This window comes from Artemia sp. Qi Xiang Cuo, unplaced genomic scaffold (assembly GCF_049724085.1).
Source record: "Artemia sp. Qi Xiang Cuo unplaced genomic scaffold, ASM4972408v1 HiC_scaffold_22, whole genome shotgun sequence".
Classification (NCBI taxonomy): Eukaryota; Metazoa; Arthropoda; class Branchiopoda; order Anostraca; family Artemiidae; genus Artemia; species Artemia sp. Qi Xiang Cuo.
Genome location: NW_028297431.1, coordinates 827,444 through 852,133, shown reverse-complemented (window position 1 = coordinate 852,133; position 24,690 = coordinate 827,444). Strand labels below are relative to the sequence as shown.

Below are 24,690 nucleotides of genomic sequence, written 5' to 3'. Positions count from 1 at the left end.
TTGTCAAAAAAAGAAAGAAGTAGCTGTAACATAAAGAACAATAGTGTTCTCTGCCGAGTGTTCAATTTAGAAAGCTTTCACTGTAATACTGAAAAAGAGGAACAGTTGTCAAAAGAGTTATAGTTTTCTACAAAAACCTCTATGAAGCTTAATCTAGCAAATTTCAAAGCCTGTCTCTAGTTCTTATCTGTTTCTGTCAAAAACAGCATGAGAAAATCATCACTTTCCTTTTAATTTTTTCAAACAAAACTTTATTTTAAAGAACCCCCTAATCAACTATAATTTTGTGAAAGCGGCCACTTTTCATAAAGAATCTACAAGGTCGTTTGGCTTACTAATAACAAAAAATCAAATTTTTTTATTCGTTCAAAAAAAAACATAAGTACTTTTTTAATTAAAAGAATTTTCATATTCTCAGTAAAAGCAACTATAGTCGAAAATATATTACATCCAATCAATAACAATGAGTGAGAGTCAGAATAAAAATAGAAAAATGGAGGACCCAGAATGAAAATAAAAATAAATAACTACATGTTAATATAAAAAAAATTTTAATAAAAGTACATTTATAAAGTTTGGATATAATTAACTAACTTTATCAATCAACCATGTTAGAAGAACTCCTATCAGAAGGGGGGGGGGAGTTAAAACAATGCTAAAAACACTCATGGATCAAATTTTAAAACGTTAAATTATCGATCTCGAGATGATGGGTTCGAGCCCAACCTTCCGCATTTTTAAAGAACATAGTCTATTTTTATTAGATTATTTAATGCGTGCAGATATATAAAGCATGGGATTTTTTTCTCTTTGGGGGGTATATTTTATCTTTGAAAGTGGGCATTTTCGTACTCATATTTTTGTATATCTACAGGTCTCCTTTACAAGGCATGAAACCTTTGGGTGGATTAGAGTTGTGTATTATAGTATGTTTATATTTCATGACTAAACCTTATCTAGCGTGTTTTGTCTCAGGGCTGGGGATGCACGTTGAAGCTTTAAGGGATAGTTTAATTACGAGGGGGGGAGGGGGCAGGGCGACTCCACGTTTTGTGCATGTATTTAGGATAGAGGAAAAACCATTTTCCCCGATCCTCATAAATGAGTATACGCTATGTTTTTTTTTATGCCTTTTGTCCGATGCTATTGGTGACCAAAGAAATAGGTGAAATGAAATCGATCCATGTCAAATAGGAATTAAATAGCTGATATAATAAATCCAATGATGTGACAAAAGGTTTATGATTGTGATGACTGATAACCATCATTATCTTTTTACTTTTAAAAATATAACCCTGTATTTGTAAATACTAGACCGAGTCAGTATATATATATATATATATATATATATATATATATATATATATATATATATATATATATATATATATATATATATATATATATATATATATATATATATATATATATATATATATATATATATATATATATATATATATATATATATATATATATATATATATATATATATATATATATATATATATATATATATATATATATATATATATACATATATATATATATATCAAATCTAAAACATTAAAATTCACTTCATACCTGATACCCAATAACTTTGCCACGTGATGGCACCATTTCCCACCATACTTCTAATGTATTGTAAGACGTTGCCATGGCTCTAATATTCATTGGAGCACGAACCAATTCCCTCTCAGTTCTAACAATTATTCGCTCACTATAAGGTCCAGGGCCCTTAGAGGTTAAGGCTCGAATTCGAAACTCGTATTCAATATTTTCCTCAAGATTCGGAAACACCGCTTTCAATCCTGTTGTGTTTCTTTCAATAGGAACACTATTTTCAATTCTTTTGTTGAAGAATACGGTGTACATAATAATTTTTCCATTACGGTGTTCCGGAATCGGATGATCCCATTGGACGGCCATTACGTCAGCAGTTTGAAATCTGAAATAAATTTCAATTAATCAATTTAAACTCAAGTTAATCATGAATCATATCGCAATACCCAAAAATAAAATATCTTACATAAAAATTAATTAGAAAACGAGAAAAATTCCTCAAGTGGGTTTATACCCACATGTCTAATTTGAAGAGACTTAATAACATGTCTAATTTTTCTAACATGTCTAATTTGAAGAGGCTACCTAACATAGTTAGCTGCATCCTTCTGTTTCGGGCGCAACCATGAAAAATATTGAGACCCCAGAGGATTAAAACTAGCTACACAAAGCCCAAAACTTTCTTCTCAGAGCATTATGATATTATCCTAAATGGATTTAACCCTAATGGATTAAATACATTAAATTCAGTCGTTGATCAGATCTCAAGGTGAAAACATCTATCTAGATTGGATATATTAAATTTGAAGTCCGGTATGTTCTTAAATTAATTCAGTGACCGGAGTTAATTAAGAGATCATTTAAAGGATTAAGTCAGGAATAAATAACTATGGACTTTTGGTAAACTTGACCTAGATTCTTCATATTCCGTGAGGACATAAACTGGATTGAACTTTGAATCTAATTGGATTGCGCAACAAGTGAAACTGCCTGCAGTAAGAGATTAAGAAATATTATTAATCTTGAGCATTCAAAGAGTGTAGACGTAAAGTGATATAATATAATAAGACATTAATGTGACCCTAATTGGTGAGCAGGTGAGGGGCAGATCCTCCCGTCAGAATCAATAATTTCCCTTTTAATGATGCCTAAATATTATTGTCTTGAATGTAGAAATCTAGCAACCAGTGGGACAGTTCAGTGCACTAAATGTAGCCAATGGTGGCACCCCAAATGTGCAAAGATTACTCTTGGCTTAAGAGAGAATTTAGAGAAATGGCTATGCTTAAACTGTTATTTTCCCACTTCCCCTTTGATTACAAGTAACGAAAAACTTTCTGGCAAAGTTACGCAAAAAGCAAGCCCTAGATCTGTTGCGAAAAACACGCCTATAGTAACTCCCAGGTCCTCCAATCCCCAAGCAAAGATAATAACTAGGCCCAGCATAAAACAGAAAACTCCCTGTGTCGATTGTGGAGAATATATACGAGAAATTTCAGCGTTAAGAAACAAATGCTCTGCCCTTGATAATGAACTTTCAGCCCGTTATTCTGTTATCGATAAGATTGACAATGAAGTCAGTTCTGTTTATTAAAAACTTGGTATTGTTAAGTTAGAAATTTTAGTCGACGAAAAAAACAACGACAATTGATTCTCTAATGATGCAGATAAATCAGTCTCAAAACCGGTGTCCACTGGATCAAATCTCAAGCGGCCATGAACTGGGTACCCAGCCAGCCACCCAAAATAATCAACGCGAAATGAATGCTGTAAGTGCGGTGTCAGTTAAATCGGATATGCTCCTTCCAAGTGCGGTGAATAATAATGTTGACATAGCCACAAATGATGAGAATAATGTGATTCCGATTGACAAGTTGCAAGAAGAGGACTTATATATAATATTTGAGAAAATAATCAAGCCCCCATATAAGAGAGAGGGTTGGTTCATTCAGAATGGTTTTTGCAAGAGTGAAGCTAGCTGTCAATTTGCTCATGAAAATAAAGTGACTCAAATAAACAAAAATAGAGTTCGACCTTGCCCTGAACAGCCCAAGTCAAAAGGGGTGTGTAAATTTTTCGAAAAAGGAACATGTAAATTTGGTATTCACTGCCGGTTCCTACATCCATGTTATAGTTTCTTTGCCAAGTCATGTAGTAGTATTGAATGTGTCCTTGATCATATAAAGATGTGCCCTCGTTTTAGATGCTTAGATGAAAATTGTAGACTAGCGCATTTTAACCGTACTGACCCAAACTCATCAAAAAAACACCCACTTTCGACGACGCAAACAGCAGAAAATCCAAAACAAACCCTCTTGGGGTCTAGAAAGAGGACACTTGGTTCAAACGAAGGCCAACCTTCCTGGGGAATCCTGTATCCATTTTCAGTACACCACCTCTCCTATGACACCTCTCTGGAGCCTCTTCGACCCCCTCCCTCCTTCTCCACCTCTCCCGTTTCATCAACAGCCCATCAACAACCAGCCCCAGCCTTATTCTCTTCCCCCACCACTTTAACCCATTCCCAGCAGAAGGAAAAAAATTTTTGTGACTTAAGTTTAAATAATCCTGTTGCTGCCCCAGTCGCGATAGGGGGCAAGAAATTCCAAAATAAACCTTTTTCCCGGGAGTTTCATGACGAACTTTACGTATTTCCTTCTTTCCTTTACAACAACCCCGAAAGTTTAAATCTAGAGAAATTTACTGAACTTCAGACTACAGCTCAAATGCTTGGCTCTTCCGTTATCTGTGTTTCCGAGGTCCACCAGCAACATCTTAATTTATTGAGGGCTCCTAACTTTTCTTCTTTTATTAAACTTCGGCTTGATGACCATCCTCTTGATAAAAAAGGAGGAGGAACAATGACACTCGTGCACTAATTTTTTAAACCTCCGCTTTTAAATATACCTTTTATTTAATATATGTGTGAAATTTTTGGGTAAACCCCCAACCATCCGTGACTCCCTAGGCCACTCTCTGCCCTAGCAATGTGCGTTTTCTATCATTCACCTGGTCAGCCTGCTGCGGCAAGAAAAGCTTTTTGGGAGAAGCTGCAGGAATCAACAGATTATGTCCAGAAAACTCACCCATATTTTGGAGTAGTAATGCTAGGAGATGCTAACGAACTCGATAGCAAATCGCTGGCCAGGTCACTTAACCTTAAAACTCTAGTCGATTTCCCAACAACTAAGGGGAATACATCTCTGGATGTAATCCTGTCAAATCTTTCGGAATATTACCAGAATCCCAGTAAACTAGCACCACTTGGTGGAAGTTATCATTATATGTTACAGTCGAACCCCTTGGAAAAAGTAAAAATTAAATATACAGTAACCGAAGTTACTTCACGGCCGATCACTGACCATGGTCTGCTGCAAGTCGGTGACTGGATAACGGGAGAAAATTGGGTCGCGGTCTCTTCAGCTAAAGACTTGGATTCCCAAGTAGAAGAATTCCATAATAAGTTAAATTCAAAATTTCTCGAGTGCTTTCCCGAACGTAAGACTAAATTCTGTTCTAGTGATAAAACATACGTAAATTCAAAAATAAAGCAACTGATAATACATAAATTGCGCCTAATACGAAAAGGTCAAATGAACCAAGAAAAAAAGTTGGCAAACCAAATAAAATGGAAAATCAAAAGGTCACAAGCAAATTACTATGAAAATGAAGTTGACCATCTTTTGGAGTCCAAACCGTCGCAGTTTTTCAGTAAAGTAAAAAGTCTGACTGGCAAAAGTTATCAACCAGTTGACTTCATGAAGGATGAGCCTCTAGAGAAAACCGCGAATGATTTAAATGCCCATTTTGCTTCAATTGTGCAGTCTTACCCCCCTCTTCCACCCGAGGATCCTTCAGTACAGTTAACGACTTCTTAAGATAATAATTTAAGTGCTGATATTTCATCGGCAATTATAATCCGTAAACTCTCTTCGTTAAAAATAACTTCCGTTGCCCCTTTTGACATTCCAGTTGCTCTCATTAAAGCATTTGCTAAATAATTATCATTTCCCCTTCAGATAATTTTCAATAATATAACAAAAACAGGATATTTTTAACAGAAATGGAAGAAAGGGTTTATTACTACAATTCCAAAGAAAGGAGCAGCTAATGATTTCTCCGGTCTCTGGCCGATCACAGTTATTTCAGTTTTTAGCAGAATATATGAAAGCTTTATTGCTGCATGGCTGAAAAAAGATCTTTTGAAAGTAACTGATCGAAAACAATTTGGCAACATTAACCTCGTTAATTTAATTGATTTAATTTTAAAACACCTGAATGAACCTGGAAAATGGATAAATTTAATTGCAATTGATTTCAAAAAAGCATTTGATCTTGTTGATAACAAAATCCTTTTAGAAAAAAAGGTGGGGAAAAATATACCCAGCTTTATTGTTAAAATCATCAAAAGCTTCTTAACAAATAGAGAGCAAACTGTGAAGTATAAGGACCAATTTTCCACTTTTCTGCCAGTTTTTTGTGGAATCCCACAAGGACCGGTGATCGGGCCGCTGGGCTTCCTCCTCATGATCAATGAAATCACTGCTAAGCTGGGGGACAGATGGAAATACGTTGACGACTTGTCCTTAACGGAAATCGTATCTAAGGATTCGAAGAGCAATGCTGCTGGTATCATTGACCAAGTTACCTCAGAGGCGGCTAAACTTAACATGGTCGTGAATAAAGACAAATGCTCGGTCACGACATTTTCTTTTCTTCAGAATACTCAACCGTCTTTCGAACCTCCTATCGCTTCCGAGCTAATAAGCCATAAAATAACTTTACTTGGAGTGGTGATTTCTTCTGATCTCTCATGGCGGGAGAATACAAAGACAATTGTAAAAAAAGCTAACGGCACAATCCAAATGCTAAGAACACTGAAAAAATTTCGAGTTCCTAAGGATAAGCTGAAACTAATATTTCACACTTTCATCCGCCCCTTAGTTGAATATGCTTGTCCTGTTTGGCACTTTGCCTTTACGCAGGATGAAATTGATAAAATAGAACGAGTTCAGAAGAGATCACTGCAAATCATTTATGGCGGATCCCCTCTACCTTGCTCCTTTTACCTCAAGGAATTTAAACTTGAATCCCTTTCTTCCCGCCGATGACAATTATGCCAAAGATTTGGCTCCACCCTCCTTCAACATCCCATCTACCGATCATTCCTTCCCCCACCTTTTGTCCCTATAAGATATCGTCCCCCCAGGGAGGTGGCTGAGAAAGTTCCGAAACTAACCCCAGTCCACTGTAACACCATGCGTTATAGTAAAAGCTTTGTCAAATATTATAATGATCTTTAGTGTTTTTATTGTTTAGTTTATTTTTATCCTGACGAAATTTTACCGGATAATTTATTCTCAATCTCAAGTGTTTTTATCCTGACGAGTTTTTATTAGACAACTTTATTTTGTTAATTATGACTAAGAGACATCATATTTGGGCTTTGCCCACGAGAGCTATGTCTTGTTTTTTAATTAAATGAATTTGAATTTGAAATGGGTTTGATGCATTAAACCCGTTTAGTGGGTTTTAACGGCCTCTTAATCCTAAAAGGGAGTAAATTGTGGTTCTTTCGTTTTATAATTATTTTATTTCAATTTCGAAACATTGGTCAGCATATTATATTTTAGCAGATTTCATAATATTTGTAAGAATGTACGAGGAACAGTGAATTGTTGAGAAGAATTAATGTTGCAAGAGACAAAACCGCTTTAAAAAATACTGACAGAGATATTTTTTTTCTACAACTATTATTTTGTGTGTCATAATTTAGGTTGATTTGAGTTCCAATCAGGTTAAAAAAGAAAAAAGAAAAATTGGCTTATATTCTTTTGTGATGTCCAGAGAACATCCGCTTTTGCTTCTTTTCTCTGTTTTAAATTTCAATTTCCTTTCAATATTAATCGTTGCTACCTCAGCTTTTCTATCATAATTTCCATAAAATTTTAAACCATTAAATTTAATTTTAATTTTATCTTTGTTATAAGTTCTATAAATTATTTATAAAGCTTTAAAAAAAAATAAAATTTTAAATTCCACTTAGAATTTAAAACGACTATTTTTTCTGTTTTATATTCTAGTAAAGGGAGTGCTTGAAGATCAGGAGATTCAGAAATGGCAGTGTGAGGTCGCAGCCTCGGTGTCCCTCGGCATTTACCGGCAATGGAAGGAGGTCTGGGGATATGATAATTATTTTAAAGCGGGTTTAAATAGTGAAGAAATTAAGTGGTATATATTAGCGAGGGGTAATTTTCTAGCACTTGGAGAAAGGAGGAAATATTTAGGGAGGGTAAGGGTAAAGGAGGGTCCTTACTCATGCCCTATGTGCGGAGAAAATGGGGAGGATCTGCTTCACTTCATGGCCCTTTGTCCCGAATTACAGGATCTAAGGAAATTTATATTTTTTGTTAATGTGGGGACAAGTGAGTGGTTGGTTTCAGTAATGGGATAAAAAAATTATGGGACAATAAGAATGATAGCAAAGTATATAAAATTGGGTATGTCACATAGAGATAGATTTTTGTAAAAAGGGGTGGGGTGAGTCTGGAAAGTATTGTTGTATGTGTGTAAGTTGTTTTCTTGTTTGTTATTTTTGTAATCATGGCCCCTGATAGATGTAACATACATCTATCTATTTATGTTAGTTTAATGGTATCGTGTGCTTTATTATGTTTTTGTAATGTTTTGTAATTTTGCGTTATTATTGTTATGTAGGCTACCATACTTTGCTATGAGTGTTATAATCATGTTATTATTTTGTGTGATTTTTCTTTTTTTGCCAAGGCCCAAAGTGGCTTTTATTGCAATATCTATCTATCTATCTATCTATCTATTGAAAAAAGTGGAAAAACAGATGTATCTTGTATTTGGAGCCCCATAAGTAAAAGAAAAGAATATCATAAAATAACGAACAGAGTGATAATTAAAAAATAAATAAACACATGAATGGATAAAAAAGAAAAGCAAATACAGAATGATGAAATGAGATAAAAAATAAGATCCCTTGTAATTTAAAGAGGTTATATGAGCCCTTGTTGGAGATAAAGAAAAGGAGAAAAAAAATCTGAAAGTAACTGGAGCAATTTTTGCTGCCTCCTTTTCAAAGCTTCCTTCACTAAAATTATTATTATTAATTAGTTTGGCCTTTCGATTTCTTTAACATTCCCATCTTTTTCTCTTCCTTTCTCCCTTTTACTCCGATTTCTGCCCCGTTTTACTCTATTTTATGATCACCATTAGACATAAATTATTTAAAACCTCCAGAGAATAAAAGTTTAAACAAGCAATGAGAATTTAACTGAGAATATTTTCTTTTATTCCATTCTTTCTCTACGAGACACAAAAAAGTTAAGGAAGAGATCAACTGCATTCAAAGTGCTTATATTCTTATTTGCAAACTTTCCCCCTTAGTTTTGGTCTCAATAGATTCAAATTGATTGTTAAAATTCCAAAGACCTTTAGCGAAATAAAAGATAACAGATCAATAATATCTATGTTGTAAAATGTCCTTAAAAATAACAAAAACACATTACTGAAAAGAATAAAATAAATAAAAAATAAATAAATAGAACTTAAAAATAGAATAAAAAATAAATAAATAGAACTTAAAAATAGAATAAAAAATAAATAAATAGAACTTAAAAATAGAATAAAAAATAAATAAATAGAACTTAAAAATAGAATAAAAAATTAATAAATAGAACTTAAAAATATAATAAAAAATAAATAAATAGAACTTAAAAATAGAATAAAAAATAAATAAATAGAACTTAAAAATAGAATAAAAAATAAATAAATAGAACTTAAAAATAGAATAAAAAATAAATAAATAGAACTTAAAAATAGAATAAAAAATAAATAAATAGAACTTAAAAATAGAATAAAAAATAAATAAATAGAACTTTATCAGTTTCTAAAAAAAGATTCAAATTCTGATACATCGTACCTATTTGTATATCGAGCAACCAAGGGTCACAACTTTAAAAATAAAAACCAGATTCACCTAAAAATCGACCCCCTTCCCTGTTTCCCAGAAGAACACTAAAAAAACATACAGTTTAAAATTCATAATTTGAAAACCTAGGTAGGAATAAAAACGAGCCCAATTCTTGAGGATGTGACACTCTTGTGTCACAATACTGATCAATTTCAAACCCCTTATAGGTTTGACTGTTTGGAATTAAACTTAGGGGTTCTTCAATAAATGAGAAATAATTGAATTAACCACTAGTTTCATTAACTAATGCTGTTCAGTCACTGATTAGCGAAAATAACGATTAAAATAAACATACCTTAAATTTATAAATATATTATAATAAAGATATAAATAGATCCATATAAAGTTATAGACTTTCGACGGATAAACAACGTACAATATAGATCAGACGCGTCATGAGGCCATGAGTCCTCTGAATTTCACCGACTGGTTGGTAATTTTTACTTACTGATACCGAGATTTGATGAAATTCTGGTAAAATTGTTTAAAAGCAGAAAAATGCAGCACTTCGCACAAAACATTTACGGACCATTTTTTTTACGATAGGCCATGGAAATTGGATAAGCTGGGGTAAATTCTCCAACACATGGCACCCCAGATCTAGATTTATTTTTATTTTTTTAACTTATACGTTATGGGAAGTATCAGGGGAATGAGCTTTGCTCGGTGAAAAGAAAGACAGTGTTGATCTGTTTGGCAAAACAGCTTTAATTTCATTTTATTCTATTCGCTGTAGAAAGTAACACCGTTAGGGTATTGGATCTCTGGGTATTTGTGCTGTCGTTCGTATGAAAAATAATTTCCGAGGATTAAGGCCCAAAACGAATTGTCCCAAACTCGTGAACCACTTTTTTTTTCTTTTTTTTTGGTAATATCCCAATTTTCAGAAAAAATTATAGTGCCGTTTTAGAGAAAAAAAATTGAAAGATAAATAAACATACGTATATAGAATATTGTTCGTTTAAAAAGATTAGAATATAGAAAATAGCATGAAAATAGGGAGATGAACTTCAGATAATTTCTTTGTTATTATCAAAAACAAGAAACAGATATAGAACCTGTGTGTTATGTTTATGGGTGGCCCCGAAGGCGGTCCCTCCGGCATGATCATAGTTTGCACCCCTTCTTGCCCAACACCAACGGCATTTATACCAGCAACTCGAAATTCATATTCGACACCTCTTTCTGAAAAAAGACAAAAAATTTAATTACTAAATATAGCCAATCATCAGCCTTATAAAATCTTTTCACACACTAGATACAGTGATGCCCAAATAGTGTAAAAATTTTATGAGAATTTCTGCAAAGAAAAAATCAGGATATAATAGGCAAATTTAATTAGCATAACAATACTTAATAAACTCAGATCTATTTTTGCAAGAGCTGTCACTCTATCAGTGTATTTTTTATCCTTTTTTCCCGTTTGTGGTTTTTTAAATGGTTTTAAAACACTGCTTTACTGCACTATGCTATGAGCATTGAAGACTCTCAAGTTCGAGCTAATAGTTTTTTGAACAAAAATTTTCAAATTCTGGAGCTCTTCTTACTAGGAAAGAGCATACAATCTTTTGTTCTTAAAGATGTTATAAATTGTAACCTCAAACCCACAGGAAAAATGGTGTCCCGCCCTATAACAAAGCTGTTTGTTCTGGGAAAACACTACTATGGACTTTTTTCATCAAGTGAAAACAGTCTAGCTGAACTTTTTCCACGAACAAAATTTAATTTCCGTAAACTAAATATTTTCAAAATCTTTCTGAATATTTGTGAAGCTTTATTTTCAAAAACAAATCACACAAGGCTACTGCCAGATTTAGTGTGAAAAGTCCCGCTGATGATTATAGAAACACCTTTATACAGGGGATGACTCTCGTCCCAAAACAGATATGAGGCAGCGCCGCCCCGCCTTGTCCGTAGTTAACAAAGATAAACGACTAATTCATCCCCCACCGAAAAAATTATTAGCCCCCCCCCCCCATAATTCTGAACATGTTCAAACCACGACTACAGATCCTTGACTCTATAGTAGATTTAATTCTAATATTCTTAGTTCAAGGTGCACGCGGTTTAGATATATATATATATATATATATATATATATATATATATATATATATATATATATATATATATATATATATATATATATATATATATATATATTCGACCCACTCAAAACTAAATAAACTAAATAAAAACTATGTGGCACATATACCAACTTTTAGTGGCGGGGAGGGGGAATGTTTAAGCCCCCCACGTAAATAAATTTTGATTGCACTACAATCCTAGTGAGTCCGATTGAGGGCCGGACTAGTTAGTCAAAAGTTCCAAGAACTTCAAAATGTGCAAAATTCTCAGAATTTGAGGCGAGCAGGAAAGTCCCAGGTCCTGATTGGGGAAACTCCTGAATTGGGAAAGTCCTGAGATATTAGAGGACTGTGCGAAAGTCCCGAGTCCCGATTGGGGAAATTATTGATAGTCCTGAATAGGGGAAGTCCGAAAACGTTCAAGGATAGTGAAACGGCTGGATCCAGGGGATATCAGAGGTATGTTTTTGTTTGGCAGTAGTCCTGAATTAATATTAGCCAAGGAACTGAAAAGAAATCCTTACCTAATCCTTCTAATCGTTTATGCTGGGTATTCCTGCCTTCCAGTGTTATGTCCTCCAAATCCTCATCTTTTGGACCATATCTGAACCTATAGCCAATCAAATCACCGTAAGTAAGCACTGGCCTCGACCATTCAACATCTATACTAACAGTTGGCTCTTCCTTAACAAACCTGGTAGAAAAAAAAACATCTTGCTTTACATAGGGTCCGTTTCAGGTGGAAATTTTAGCTTAATACATACTTAATCCAAATTTAATACCAATTAGCAGCGAACTTGTAACGATCTAGTGAGTAGTGCCTTAATACGCATTATATTGATTATTCAAATATTAGTAATTTTAATGAGTAAAATATGAAAAATATAAGTGTTAATATCTCAGTAATAATAAATATGTTCATTTGTCTCCTTTTATCCCTAATTGATGATGATTATGCATAAGTTAATACACTAAAGATGCTAGCTAACCGTATTCACAAATATTTAAATAGATAATTTCGGAGACCACACTGTCTTTCCATGACGGTAAATAAAAGTTCAAATAGAGATAAACTCCTTTTAATAGACAGTGATGATGATAACAGTGATAGAAAATCACAAAAATACTAGATATTTCGGTCACACATACAGTGACCATCATCAGTAGTAAAACTGAAGTTTTACTACTCTTTTACTACGTCATCAGTAATTTTACTACTGATGAGGGTCACTGCATATGTGACCGAAATATCTAGTATTTTTGTGAATTTCTATCACTGTTATCATCATCACTGTCTATTAAAGGATTTTATCCCTATTTGAACTTTTATTTATCGACAAATATTTAATAAAAAATTTAATAGGAAATTAATTGTTGATCGTTCCAGCAGTTAATTAGCTTTCACCTGTGGACAAAATTAAACTTTTATTAAATGTTATTAATTGTAATGAACTCATAATTGGTAAGTGTCCAAAACTCCTAGCCAATCAATAATCTAAAAATAATTCATAAAACTGGTACCCGAGGCGATTATTCCCCCTATACACAGACATAGTCAGTACCCAGTAGCCAGTAGGTTTTAAAATCCTGACATGAGAAAATGGGCCACGTTTCTTTTCTATTTTTTACCTGTCACCTGAGACTCTTTATGGTTTCAGAAATAGCTATAACCTAGTAGAGTAAACCACAGCCCAAAGTAACCGATAATTAAGAAACACGTTTTCAAATGGAAAATAATCACCATTTGACGCTAATCCAGGAAAGGTAACTATTAGCATCTAGGGTAAGCTTGAAAGTACAAAGTAAGAACGAAAACAAATTCATGGTGCTTCGAAAAGGATACTTAAAAACTATCGGAAACGTCGATGGATCGAAATAGTGCCACATTTCTGGTTCTAGGATTGTTTATAGAAAACATAGTTTTATGGCTTGAATATTTTGTCTGCAAATTAGTTTTTGGTTTGTTTCTGGTTCTATTTCCTCTTCTTTACTTTTAATAAACCTTTTATAAGTTTCACAATAATATTTCACCGGCCATGAAATCAATAAATTATAAGACACGACTTTAACTCTCTAAAAACTCAAGAAAGCTTAGTTTTCAGTAAAATATTAGCTTTTCAGAATTCTAAAATTATGGGGAAATATCTCGAGCCAATTTATTTGAAACAGTTTTAAATTATTTGAAACAGGGATAAGATTTTCTGCGAAGTGGATATTCCTGATTCAATACACCAAACAGCGGCAGTTGAATAACTTTATGTTAATGAAAATGATACAAGTGTCAAAGTATAAATAAAATCAAAGGGAAAAATCTTTTTGTTGATGAAAATGGTACAAGTGTCAAAGTACAAATAAAATAAAAGGCAAAAAAACTCTTATTTCTCATTTTCCTCTAGAAAATACTTCTTTGTATACCAGAACAGTCGAAGTAATTCTTTATTTTGGAGTAAAATGTATAAAACAAAAATAATTCCTTTGGTTAATGTATATAAGCAAAATGTTTAGATTTATTGCTTGATTTATTTCCTACTGCTATTTTATATATTTCTTTATATAGATTTATTATAGATTATACGCATACGCAGCTTCTTTCCTAATATACACGTCTATCCTCAATAAATAACGTCTATCATCCACCTTAGGGCAGGAGTAAGATAGATAGGTATACAGTAAAGGTAATGCAAATTATCTACCAGTTCTCAGAGGGTTTTAGGGAAATTCCTGTATTTACACTCGAAAATGGCAAAAAAACAACATGAACAGTGCACGGACTTACCATAGTCAAAAACTCTAAGACCAGAGGTATTTTGCCCCCCCCTCCCCCAATGACAACGCACGAATAAAAAATTCTTCTAGCAACAAACGATAGATCCACAAAATTGCGTCTCTATGTATTAGGTTACACTTAACTTATTTAGTTGTATTCGGTAACTTCCTCTGCTCACCCTATCAAAATAGTTTTTTTTAGCCCCCCCTCCCATTGACAACCCAAGAAAATCATATTCTTCTAGTAAAGAGTGATAGCTAGACAAAAGTATTCCGCTCTTTATTAGGTTCCACTTAAGAAAAACCCTAAGGTTTCTTTCTGTGTGTATATCAAAAGACTATTCGTTTTATGCTAATTTCTTAAAAAGGAACAAAACAGTTAAGTTTTTCCTGTTTAGGAAAAAAAGTTCTATACGCATATAATTTATGATGAATCTATATAAACAAATATATAAATCTAGCAATAAATATAATATTTTGTTTATGTGTAGAAATCGGAGGAAATACTTTCTTCGCGATTTTATGTTTTACGGAAATACTTTGTTTTACACATTACTACAAAGGAGAGAATCACTTTGAGCGCGTAGTATACAAAGTAGCAGTTTCATAAGGAAAATTGGAAATAAAAGGCTTTTCGCCGGCAGAGACTAAGAGAAAAAAAAAGAAATACAACCAAAAACGAACCAAAATTGTGATTTGCAGTAAAACTTTTCAAGCTAGAAACTTAAATTTTCTATAAACAATCGAAGAAACACGACATTGGAAATTTAACAATAAAAAAACAATTATAATATACCAAACTGTAAATTCAACTTCATGAAGAACATTACTATACAGTTCAAAGACAGCAGCTCTTCAATCACGAGAGGTAAGGGGCCCATAGAGCCTTGGCAACTGATTATCGACGGGTTCTGACTTACTACTTGACAGAAAACACCAAAAACTCTACAAAATGTTCCATGGAAGAAATGAAGATACACCCTACTGAAAATCTCTGTCCGCTAGGGAAAACGAAAACACTAAATGACCCTGTTAGTAACAGACCCATTTGATGTAACAGGCTGTTAACGAAGTCCTCTGTTTTGAGAGAAGAAGATTACTGGTCTTCATCATTTCAGACGTCATAGATTACAATTGTTGGTGGCATAAAATGCCATGAACTAGTGTCAAGTATCGCTTGTAAGCGTAGCCCCAGGATATTTAAGACAACCGGAGACACCTGACGTTTTGATTGGATACTGATCTACCAAGTACTCATAATTACCAGCACGTTGTCAACGTTGTTATCCTCAGTTAACTAAAGTGCTTCACCTAACCGACGAACCCAAAAGCAGCCCTTGTGTCACTGAAACACACTCTAAAATTAAATTTCAATTTTTTCCTCTATATGTTTAAACATCACATTAAAAATAATTTTAATAAAAATAAATAATTCTCATATTTCTAACAAAATCAAAATAAAAAAAAAACGAGCTGCGTAAAGTTTTCATTAGAATTACACAATGTATGTTGAAGGAAAAAAACAATTCAAAAATACGAATAACAGGAACAAATTAGTTTTATTAATTTTTATTCCTTTAAAAACATTTTCTTCTGTTGCTTCTTCTTCATAACTCCTAATCTCCGACTTTTGAAAAAGACTACACTTTTCCTTGTTCAATATATCCACTTTCAGATTTATTTATAAATAGAAGTATTTCTATACAATTTTATTTTGTTTTTCCTGTTCCCACTCAATATACCGAAATATCGTAAAATACAGAAAAGGCTTTCATCTTTCCTGAAAAAAAATTCTTAATCTATTTTCTATCTTTAACGGATTCAGGAAAATAAAAAGTAAAAAGAAGATATACAGCTAAGCTGTTTCTTTGAATGTCCGTCTCCTGAATTGGTGTTTACTCAACATCAGCTATTAAAGAAGGAGATCGTGAGGAGGAGCGTCCCTCCCCCACTCCAAGACATTCTTAGAGGTATTTTTTTCAACAGTGCGTTTTTTTTTTACTTTTAAAAAATTAATTGTATTATAAAATTATCTATTAATATTTAAAAGCATAAACTAGTCTCGCCATTCTTAATAAACCAAGTAACTACTAATATATTGTAAAATATCCTTTTAATAGATATACTATATAAATCTTCAACCCTTTCACAAGAATAAACAATAAGTAGAGCAACAGGGAAATTTTTATACAAGACAGTGGAACGCAACTTTAAATTAATATTTCGACCTTATATCCAAGGGGCGTCCTCAGCAAAACAAACGAAGAGAATAAAAAACAATATAAAAGAAACTTACATTAAAATTCAATCATTAAAACTGAAGAGTTTTTTAAAAAAAATTTTTTTAAAACAGCCTTAATATCATTACTTCAAGGAAGTTCAACCAGGACTCAATTGACTTCCAGGACTTCGTCGCTACTTTCACAAGAAGCAATGACACAATCTTAGTTCCAAAGCTATCATAGGGAATTGGCTTCAAGCCCTGGCATCCCTCATAATCTAAAGTTTTTTAATGTTTCCTTCGTAATTTGCAATATATTTCAAAAAATTTGTAAATTTTGGCATTTTTCCTTATTTGCCCGCCTTTCTCTGAAATTTTGCTCATTTCTTCAAAATGAATTGCTGCATACGTGCTTGTCTAAAATATTTTCAAATATTTTTATGAATATTTTGAAGCGCACTTTGGTCTTACCGAACTTAAAAGTACAATTAACGATTGTAAAATATAAAAATAACCTTTAGTCACCTCACTAGAGGCAAAGCGAATATTATCTGAAGGGATGGGCTTCACGCCTTGTCCCCCTTATAATTCTCAAAATTTTAATTTTTTCTCAAAATGTTCTTTATTTTTAGAATAATTTGCCTGTCTTCCTTCAATTTTTGTATTTGTCTTCCCTCCGCAAAACTTTTACCTCCTCTGAATGAGTCGCTGTGTGCGTGAAAAATTTTGCTATATTATTTATTCTATTAGACAATTTTTTTTTAATTAAGAAAAAAGGTAAGATGATTAGCACCTTTTTGGTTGGACAGCCAAGGGTCAACCATCGTCGGCTATTTTTCCTAAAAGACAGCTTATCTCAAGCCTGTAATAGTTAGACAGCTAGTCACTCTGAGCAGTTTATATTATAATTAACTTGACAATGATAAGTCTTTTGTCGATAAGGATGGTACTAGACTTTAGCCTTCCCCCTCCCAGTTCTGTGGATTAGTTCCTAGCCAATATAGAAAACTAGAATGTAGGTCCGTAGCCAGGATTTTTGTTTGTTTGTTTGGGGGGGGGGGGTATATATCGGTGGAGATACATTTGTGATATGTATCTATGAGTCAGAAAAACATTTTGGAGAGGGGGTTTTAAAATCCCTAACCCTTCCCCCGGGGATACGTCCCTCCTAGTAGGAATAATTCGTTATTAACCATTTTTGAAGTCAACTTACTTGAGAGTCACCTGTGGTCGGTTTGGAACACCTCCAGGCATTTTGACCTCCTTAGGTAAGCTTCGTTGACCGTCACCTTTTCTTGTGACGGCTGAAACTTGAATTTGATACATCGTATCAGGTTGCAGGTCACTCACAACATATTCTTCGACGTTCACTACGTCGTATCTTTTGGCAAAAACGTTTGGAAAATCCTGAACCTGAAAAAAAAACTAAGCGATACCGAAGTGGATGTTACTGTAAAGAAAAAGGTATAAGAAATGTAAATATATATATATATATATATATATATATATATATATATATATATATATATATATATATATATATACATATGTATATATGTAAAGGTAAGACTTGGATGAAGTCTTTTATTTATAAGACGTACATATGTAGACATGCATATGGATATGTGGGGTTACCACCCGTTCATTAAATGCCCCAATACAAGGGAAGAAGTAAATTGAGAAGAAAAATGAAACTTCAAGCCTCTAAAAGTAAAAAAAAGAGACAATTAGAGAAAGAGAGTACACTTGCAATATAAAGAGAGAAAAAAAACGTATCAAGTTCCCTTGAAAGAAGTACAAGATCTAGACTATAAAAGAGCTGTTATTTGACCTCAGATAATCAAGTATAGCCAGATAACATGCTAAAATACATTGCGGATGGGAAGATTTGAGTAGAAACTTGAATTCCAGAGTGATGGAAATAAATTTCCTTAATAAGTCCACTCAGAAAATATACTACATAAACATTGCAGATACGACACTATAGAATTTTTATAGGTACTGTTAATCTATAGAAATTTGGACTTAGTATTCTTGAATTTGAAAATACTTTGAACAACGACGAAAGGACAGTAAGAATGTGAAAGTTTGAAAGTTGAAAAAAATTGAAACTTGAAAAAACGACAGGAAAGAAAGATTTGAAAGTTTTCGACGGCTCTCCACCACCTCATTAGAGCAAATACTAAAGGAAATGTACAACTACGATATCTTATTCTTGGGTCTCAAAATAGTTCATGTTCAAGATAGATCAATATATATATATATATATATATATATATATATATATATATATATATATATATATATATATATATATATATATATATATATATATATAATATATATACATATATATATAAACTTCCAGAAAAATAGTTTCACATATAAGCTTTATATACGGCATATTTATTTACAAACGAATTATAAGGGCATTTGCAAAGGCCGATCAAAAGGATTCATTTTGATAATGATGTTCACACTTGGAGGCTTTAAAAAAATTTCAATTGCTATTATTCTTTGTCTAGCATCGTCTATCATCTAATCATAAAATAAAAGTTTATTAGTAACAGCTGTAACAAAATCCTAGTTATATTTAAGAGATTTGAATAAAGGATGTTTTTCTTTTTATCTTGTGGGTCCAAGCAAATTCAGTTACAGATTTTGCATACAAGTCTAGTGGACATTGTCCGTCACGCGTCAACCCAAAACGAATCCAATTTTTCATCCCTTAGTTCTATGACTATCTACCTTAGTTCTGCCCTAGGAATGACGTGACGTATAGACTTATCTATCAACAAATAAAATGACATAATTTGTATGCAACCCTAGAAAGGGCTGATGCCAGATTTGCCTCTCCCTCACTCGGACTATCTGTCTTGGCTTTTTCTAAAATTAGCCATGGCTTGATGCCTACAACTACTTGATTTTAATCCTACTTCATTTTCATCTTCGAACGTAACAGTGAAACCTGTTATAATTAGTATAAAAGCAAATGTGCGTATAAAAGAATGCTTTAGGTTATGTATAGGGTAAACAGTTTCTTTCCAGACATACTTTGTTTGAAATTTTGTAGAGTCAGGACAAATTACATATCCTCAAAATGTCTGAAAATCATTGACTTAGTTAGTCTTTACAACATCTATGAAATTTTATCCAGAAAGCATTGCTTACCTTAAATAAAATAGTCTAAAAACATAGATGGCAGTCCGATATAATTTTTTTCAAGTTAAAAATGAAATTGAATCCATTTTTTTTCTCTATTTTAAAAATGGTTAAACAATTCTCAATATTATTAATGGGAAATTATTTTTTCAAGAATAAATATTTTTTTTATATTATAGATCTCCAAACATCTGCAGCAGTCCAACCAAACTATTTGTGTGCCCATTCCTGAAGATTACTATGCAAAACCAGCAAGGTTTCCTTTTTTTGCTCCAAAAAACTAAATCTAATATGTTTCTTCTCCCCATTTTTTCTTTACATTCGACCAAGGGAAGAATTTCATAATCAGTGAACATAAGCGCCCTAGCACATCCTATGGCTTAAAACAAGAATATTTGGCTTTTTGAGAACGGGGAAAGTGTTATCAGCAAGATCCCTGGTGATTACTCCTGAGAAGGTCTTTCATTCCCATCGATAAACAAAACAAAGGATGCACAAAACAGATCCCAGATAGGGAAGAAAAGTATACTATCACCCATTATCGCCAACATTCTCAAAAGGTCCTTAAATTGCCAGACCCCAGGATCTCAATTTTGATTTTTTTTTTTTTTTTTTTTTCAGCGGGCCGGAGAACAGTGGAATAACAGCAAAAAGGACGCAATTTTTTTCCCCCACAAAAAAAATAATGTAATTTGTGTTTAAATAATTAAATAAAACAAATAAAAAAATAAAAAATTAAGATGCCCTTCTAAACGTGAGACACACACCACGTTGTGAGAGAGAGCCAGGGAGAGGAAAGAGAGTCGAACTCAATTTAATAGACACACATAAATTTTATTTTAAAACTAAATTCAACGAAAAAAAGAATAGATTGCAAATATTATCTAGATGTCGAACAATCGCAAAAACCAAATTTTCGAATTTTATGATTATTTTCTTTTCAAGTAGTTGATATTTTTGAGTTTTTTATTAGTTATTTTTAAATAATAATAATTACTCGTCATCAAGAGTGGAAAATAAGTTGTAGGTTATTATTATTTTTTAGATAAATTTAGGGCGGATACGGTCAAACAGGGTCAATTTTCAAGAGATATTCTGTTTACCCTTTGATCCATAGTTGTTTTCAGGGCCACTACTAAATTCACGGAACCGCCCCTCCTAGGGGAACGAAAGTAAACAAGTAAACTTTTTCTAAAGGATGTTAAAATATTTTCCACCAAAGCTTGGTCCGACGTGCACCCCTCTCAGAAAATTTTGACAATAATGTTATAAAAATGTGCCTACACCTCTCAACCAGAAAGTCCTAAGATAGCCAACAAAATACGTACATCGTATAAATGTTGTACATTCGATGACCAAACAGTTGTGTTTTTCCTTATTATACAAAGTTCATTTTAAGCAGACTAAAGACGATCGAAGCATTAAAAACACAATTTTTTGTTTTTAGTTATTTTTTTCTTTTTGCAGGTTTATTTAGTCTTATGAAGACATTATGATGGCTAAATGAATCAAAATTATTGAGTTTTTTCAGGCAGTTCTATTATCTCATAAAATAAAATAATACATGAATTAGTCGTTTTAAGAAATGGAGAAAAAAATTTGATCTTATTAAACGAAGAATAATTGTACATATGCATTTTATTTATTGATCTATAAATTTTTCTCGAAAACGACACTATATTTTTTTTCAGAAAATTGGCAAATAACTATTTGTCTGACTTTCTGACTATTCGTTTAGGGCCTTAATTTAAAAAAAACTTTATTTTTCAAATGAGTTACGTTGCAAAAACCCAAACGTCCAATGCCCTAAATGTTTTACTTTCTACAGCTAATAAAATAAAAATGAAATTGAAGTTACTTCACAAAAGAAAAAAAAAATGTCTTTCTTTTCACCGTGCGAAGCTCGGTCTCCTGGTAGTAAAAAAAAAAAAATAAAAAAAAACAAAGATACGGTTATTTATAACCCTTCCGTGTCGTTTGTTCCACTTGTACGTTCCGACGAATTTTAGTTCCGCGCGTGAATGACTTGGTTCATTAAAGAAATTTCTGTAAATAAATAATATAATAGACAATAATGAATTATAATAAATAAAAATAAATGATAATAATATTATTAGAAATAAAACGCAATAAATAAATAAAACATATCATGCATATAAAATACTGAATAATAAAACAGAAAAATAATAATACATAAAAATATAATATAATAAGTAATATAACATAGTAAATAACGAATATCTTACCGAAGTATCCAGCTCTTGTATATGAATTTGATAACCACGAATAATACCATGTTGTTCTTTATCCAAAGGGGGCTGCCAGGAAATTCTAATTGCCGTTGAGTTGATAGTCTGTACCTTCACATTTTGCGGATCTCCGGGAACTAAATTAAAAGAAAACGAAAAAAAGGATGCTTAATTTTCTTATTGACAAAGAGAAACGATCAGCTATTCCATTTTGGAAATAAAGAAGGCTGTCCACGTCCGGAAAAAGTAATAATACGAAATTCAAGGAGATAAACATTCTTTTTGTAATAAGCTTATTTATAGCAATGAGAACAAGTGTTTTCTATCGCATAATAAATTTCGTAATGTAAAAAACTAGAAAAGAAGGTGAACAGGCAACGAAACTCCTGTCTCTTTTCAACTGTGAGATAATTTGCCTTATGCCTAATATACGATAGTTACTCCTATCCATAAAAAGGTAAAGATTAGGAATGAAATGTGTTTTATCTTGAATTTAATGTCATACCTGTCCTAAAGAAACGGAAAACCTTAATTTGTTCCAAACTATTGCCCATTCTCTTCAAATACAAAACAGGAAAAAAAGAGAAAAAAATAATACCTAGAATCTTAAATCTTAATGATCCTTCACAAATTGTATACAAACGGGACACACAATTGGCACCGTAGCCGTGATTAATTTTTTGGTTATCGACAAGAGCGACTGTAATGTAGCCTAAGCATTGCAAAGAAAATTTAAATCAGATTCGGCTATTATACACAAGTTCATTCTGTTATTTAATCTCACACTCCATAGCCATCGAAATGTATTATCAAGCTGAAAACCTACTTCAAAAATGAGGATCTTTCACAAATTATATTGCAACGCTGAGGGCGAGAAGGGACAACAGTTTCCCTCTTGCCTGTGGCAATTTCTTATTTTAGTTCCCAAACTTTTTAGTTTCTGTTCATTTTATGTTTGATGTTTACATTTCTGAGATTTTTCTTTGTTTTAAACTGAACTTAATTAGCTATTTCTAGCCCATCAGACATCACTTTACTTCTCTTTACTTTTACTTTTGCCGTTCTCTTTACTTAAAAAAAAAAACTTTACTTTTTGCAGTTAGGGTATAATCTATATAAGAAGTTGGAGCAGTATAAATCCTAGCCAAATAAAGCTTAAATTTTACATTAGAGAAGGAAATGTTTACGAGACTTTGATTTGATCTTGAATCGATAATTATAACACAACAGTATCCTAACCATCTCAAAAACGCTAACAATTACATTTCAAATTACATTTAACATACTAAAATTCTGAAGTGATCACACGGTGTAAAAGGGTTTTACCAATTTTAAACTTAGAACGCACTAGCTTTTAGGAAAATTTTTGGGTAGAAGAGTTGTTATTAACAGATTATCCCCCCCCCCTCCCCAAACACTTTTTTTTCAACATTACTTGGGATATTAAATAAACGTAATTCTGAAATGCTGGATAAGGAATGACTGATATTTATAGTAACGATTTTTCAGCCTTTAAAAATGGCGACGGAAAATAACGTGTTCATATTGAGATGATGAGATGTTTAAAATCAGAATAGTACTTATAAAAGAGGCAGGTGCATGTTACACTGCAAAAATCTGTTCTAGCCCTTGGATAGTGAGGGAGCGACGGAATGGCTGATACTTATGGTAACGCTCTTTCGGCTTTTAGAAACGGTAGCAGAAAAATGGATGTTTACTTTATGATGATTGGATGTTTAAATCAGAATAGTGTTTGTGATAGAGAAAGGTACATTTTGCACTACATAAGCCCTTGAATAGTGACAAAATGGCTGATACTCATGGTAACAATCTTTTGGCATTTTAAAACAGTACAGGAAAACTGAGTGTTAAACTATAGTGACATGACATCTAAATTCAGAACGGATCTGTATTAGAGGTAGGTACATTCTGCAGTGCAAAAATGATTACAATTTCTTGGATGGTATACAACAGCCTCATCTACGTATCTGTTTCTTTTCTATTTCTTTTTTTGGAACGTTTACTCCAAGAATAAATCGTTTATAATAAATTTAAGACAGAAGAGAAATCGGTCATATATATTTATTTTAAACTTAAAAAAAAAATAATTGTTGAAAAACAAATATAAATTTTTCCGTGCAAATCAACTTTTTTTCAAGGCAGAAAACCTGTTTTTCTAGTATGTCCCGACTCGCTGTTAGAAACAGTGAAATAATTGAACATTATAATTCATTGCGTGGCAAGCAAAATGAAACTTACTGTATATTCTACCCATTAGCCACTTCTGCCACTTAGCTTAAAGTTTCAATCTTAGTTTGTATCCAAGCGCTGGAAGTTGGGCTTTTCGTTTTAAACTTACATACAATTTAGTCATCAGGGCAGTATCTACTTTACGAATTTTTTTTCAATTCCAACTGCAAAGTACCTTGATACAAATAGCGCTTAAAATAATATACAGATAATATACATAATTTGCAGAAAAAAAATTGACAGTTGAAAATAAAATAGTAGTTTCTAAAAGCCAACATGTCTAATTGAACACAGACATTATCATATTTTACTGTAAAAGTACGTATTTGTATTTTTACGAATAAAAGATTATCATCTATATTTTTTTTATATTTCGATTAGCTACAGTTTCCA

At 32.5% G+C, this 24,690-nt stretch overlaps 1 protein-coding gene across 1 annotated transcript in view; it reads right to left on the bottom strand.

Annotated features, from left to right (window-relative positions):
• The window catches only part of LOC148939026 (tyrosine-protein phosphatase Lar-like), a 67,731-nt gene extending 45,130 nt beyond the window's left edge, over positions 1-22,601 (bottom strand). Inside the window, exons 1-6 of the mRNA XM_089107343.1 lie at positions 22,553-22,601; positions 22,045-22,214; positions 17,850-18,049; positions 12,174-12,343; positions 10,621-10,747; positions 1,585-1,948 (exon numbers count right to left, since the gene is read on the bottom strand). Coding sequence (XP_088963469.1) covers positions 1,585-1,948; positions 10,621-10,747; positions 12,174-12,343; positions 17,850-18,049; positions 22,045-22,214; positions 22,553-22,601 — 1,080 coding nt within the window. The remainder of the gene's footprint in view (positions 1-1,584; positions 1,949-10,620; positions 10,748-12,173; positions 12,344-17,849; positions 18,050-22,044; positions 22,215-22,552) is intronic.
• Between the last annotated feature and the right edge of the window lie 2,089 nt (positions 22,602-24,690).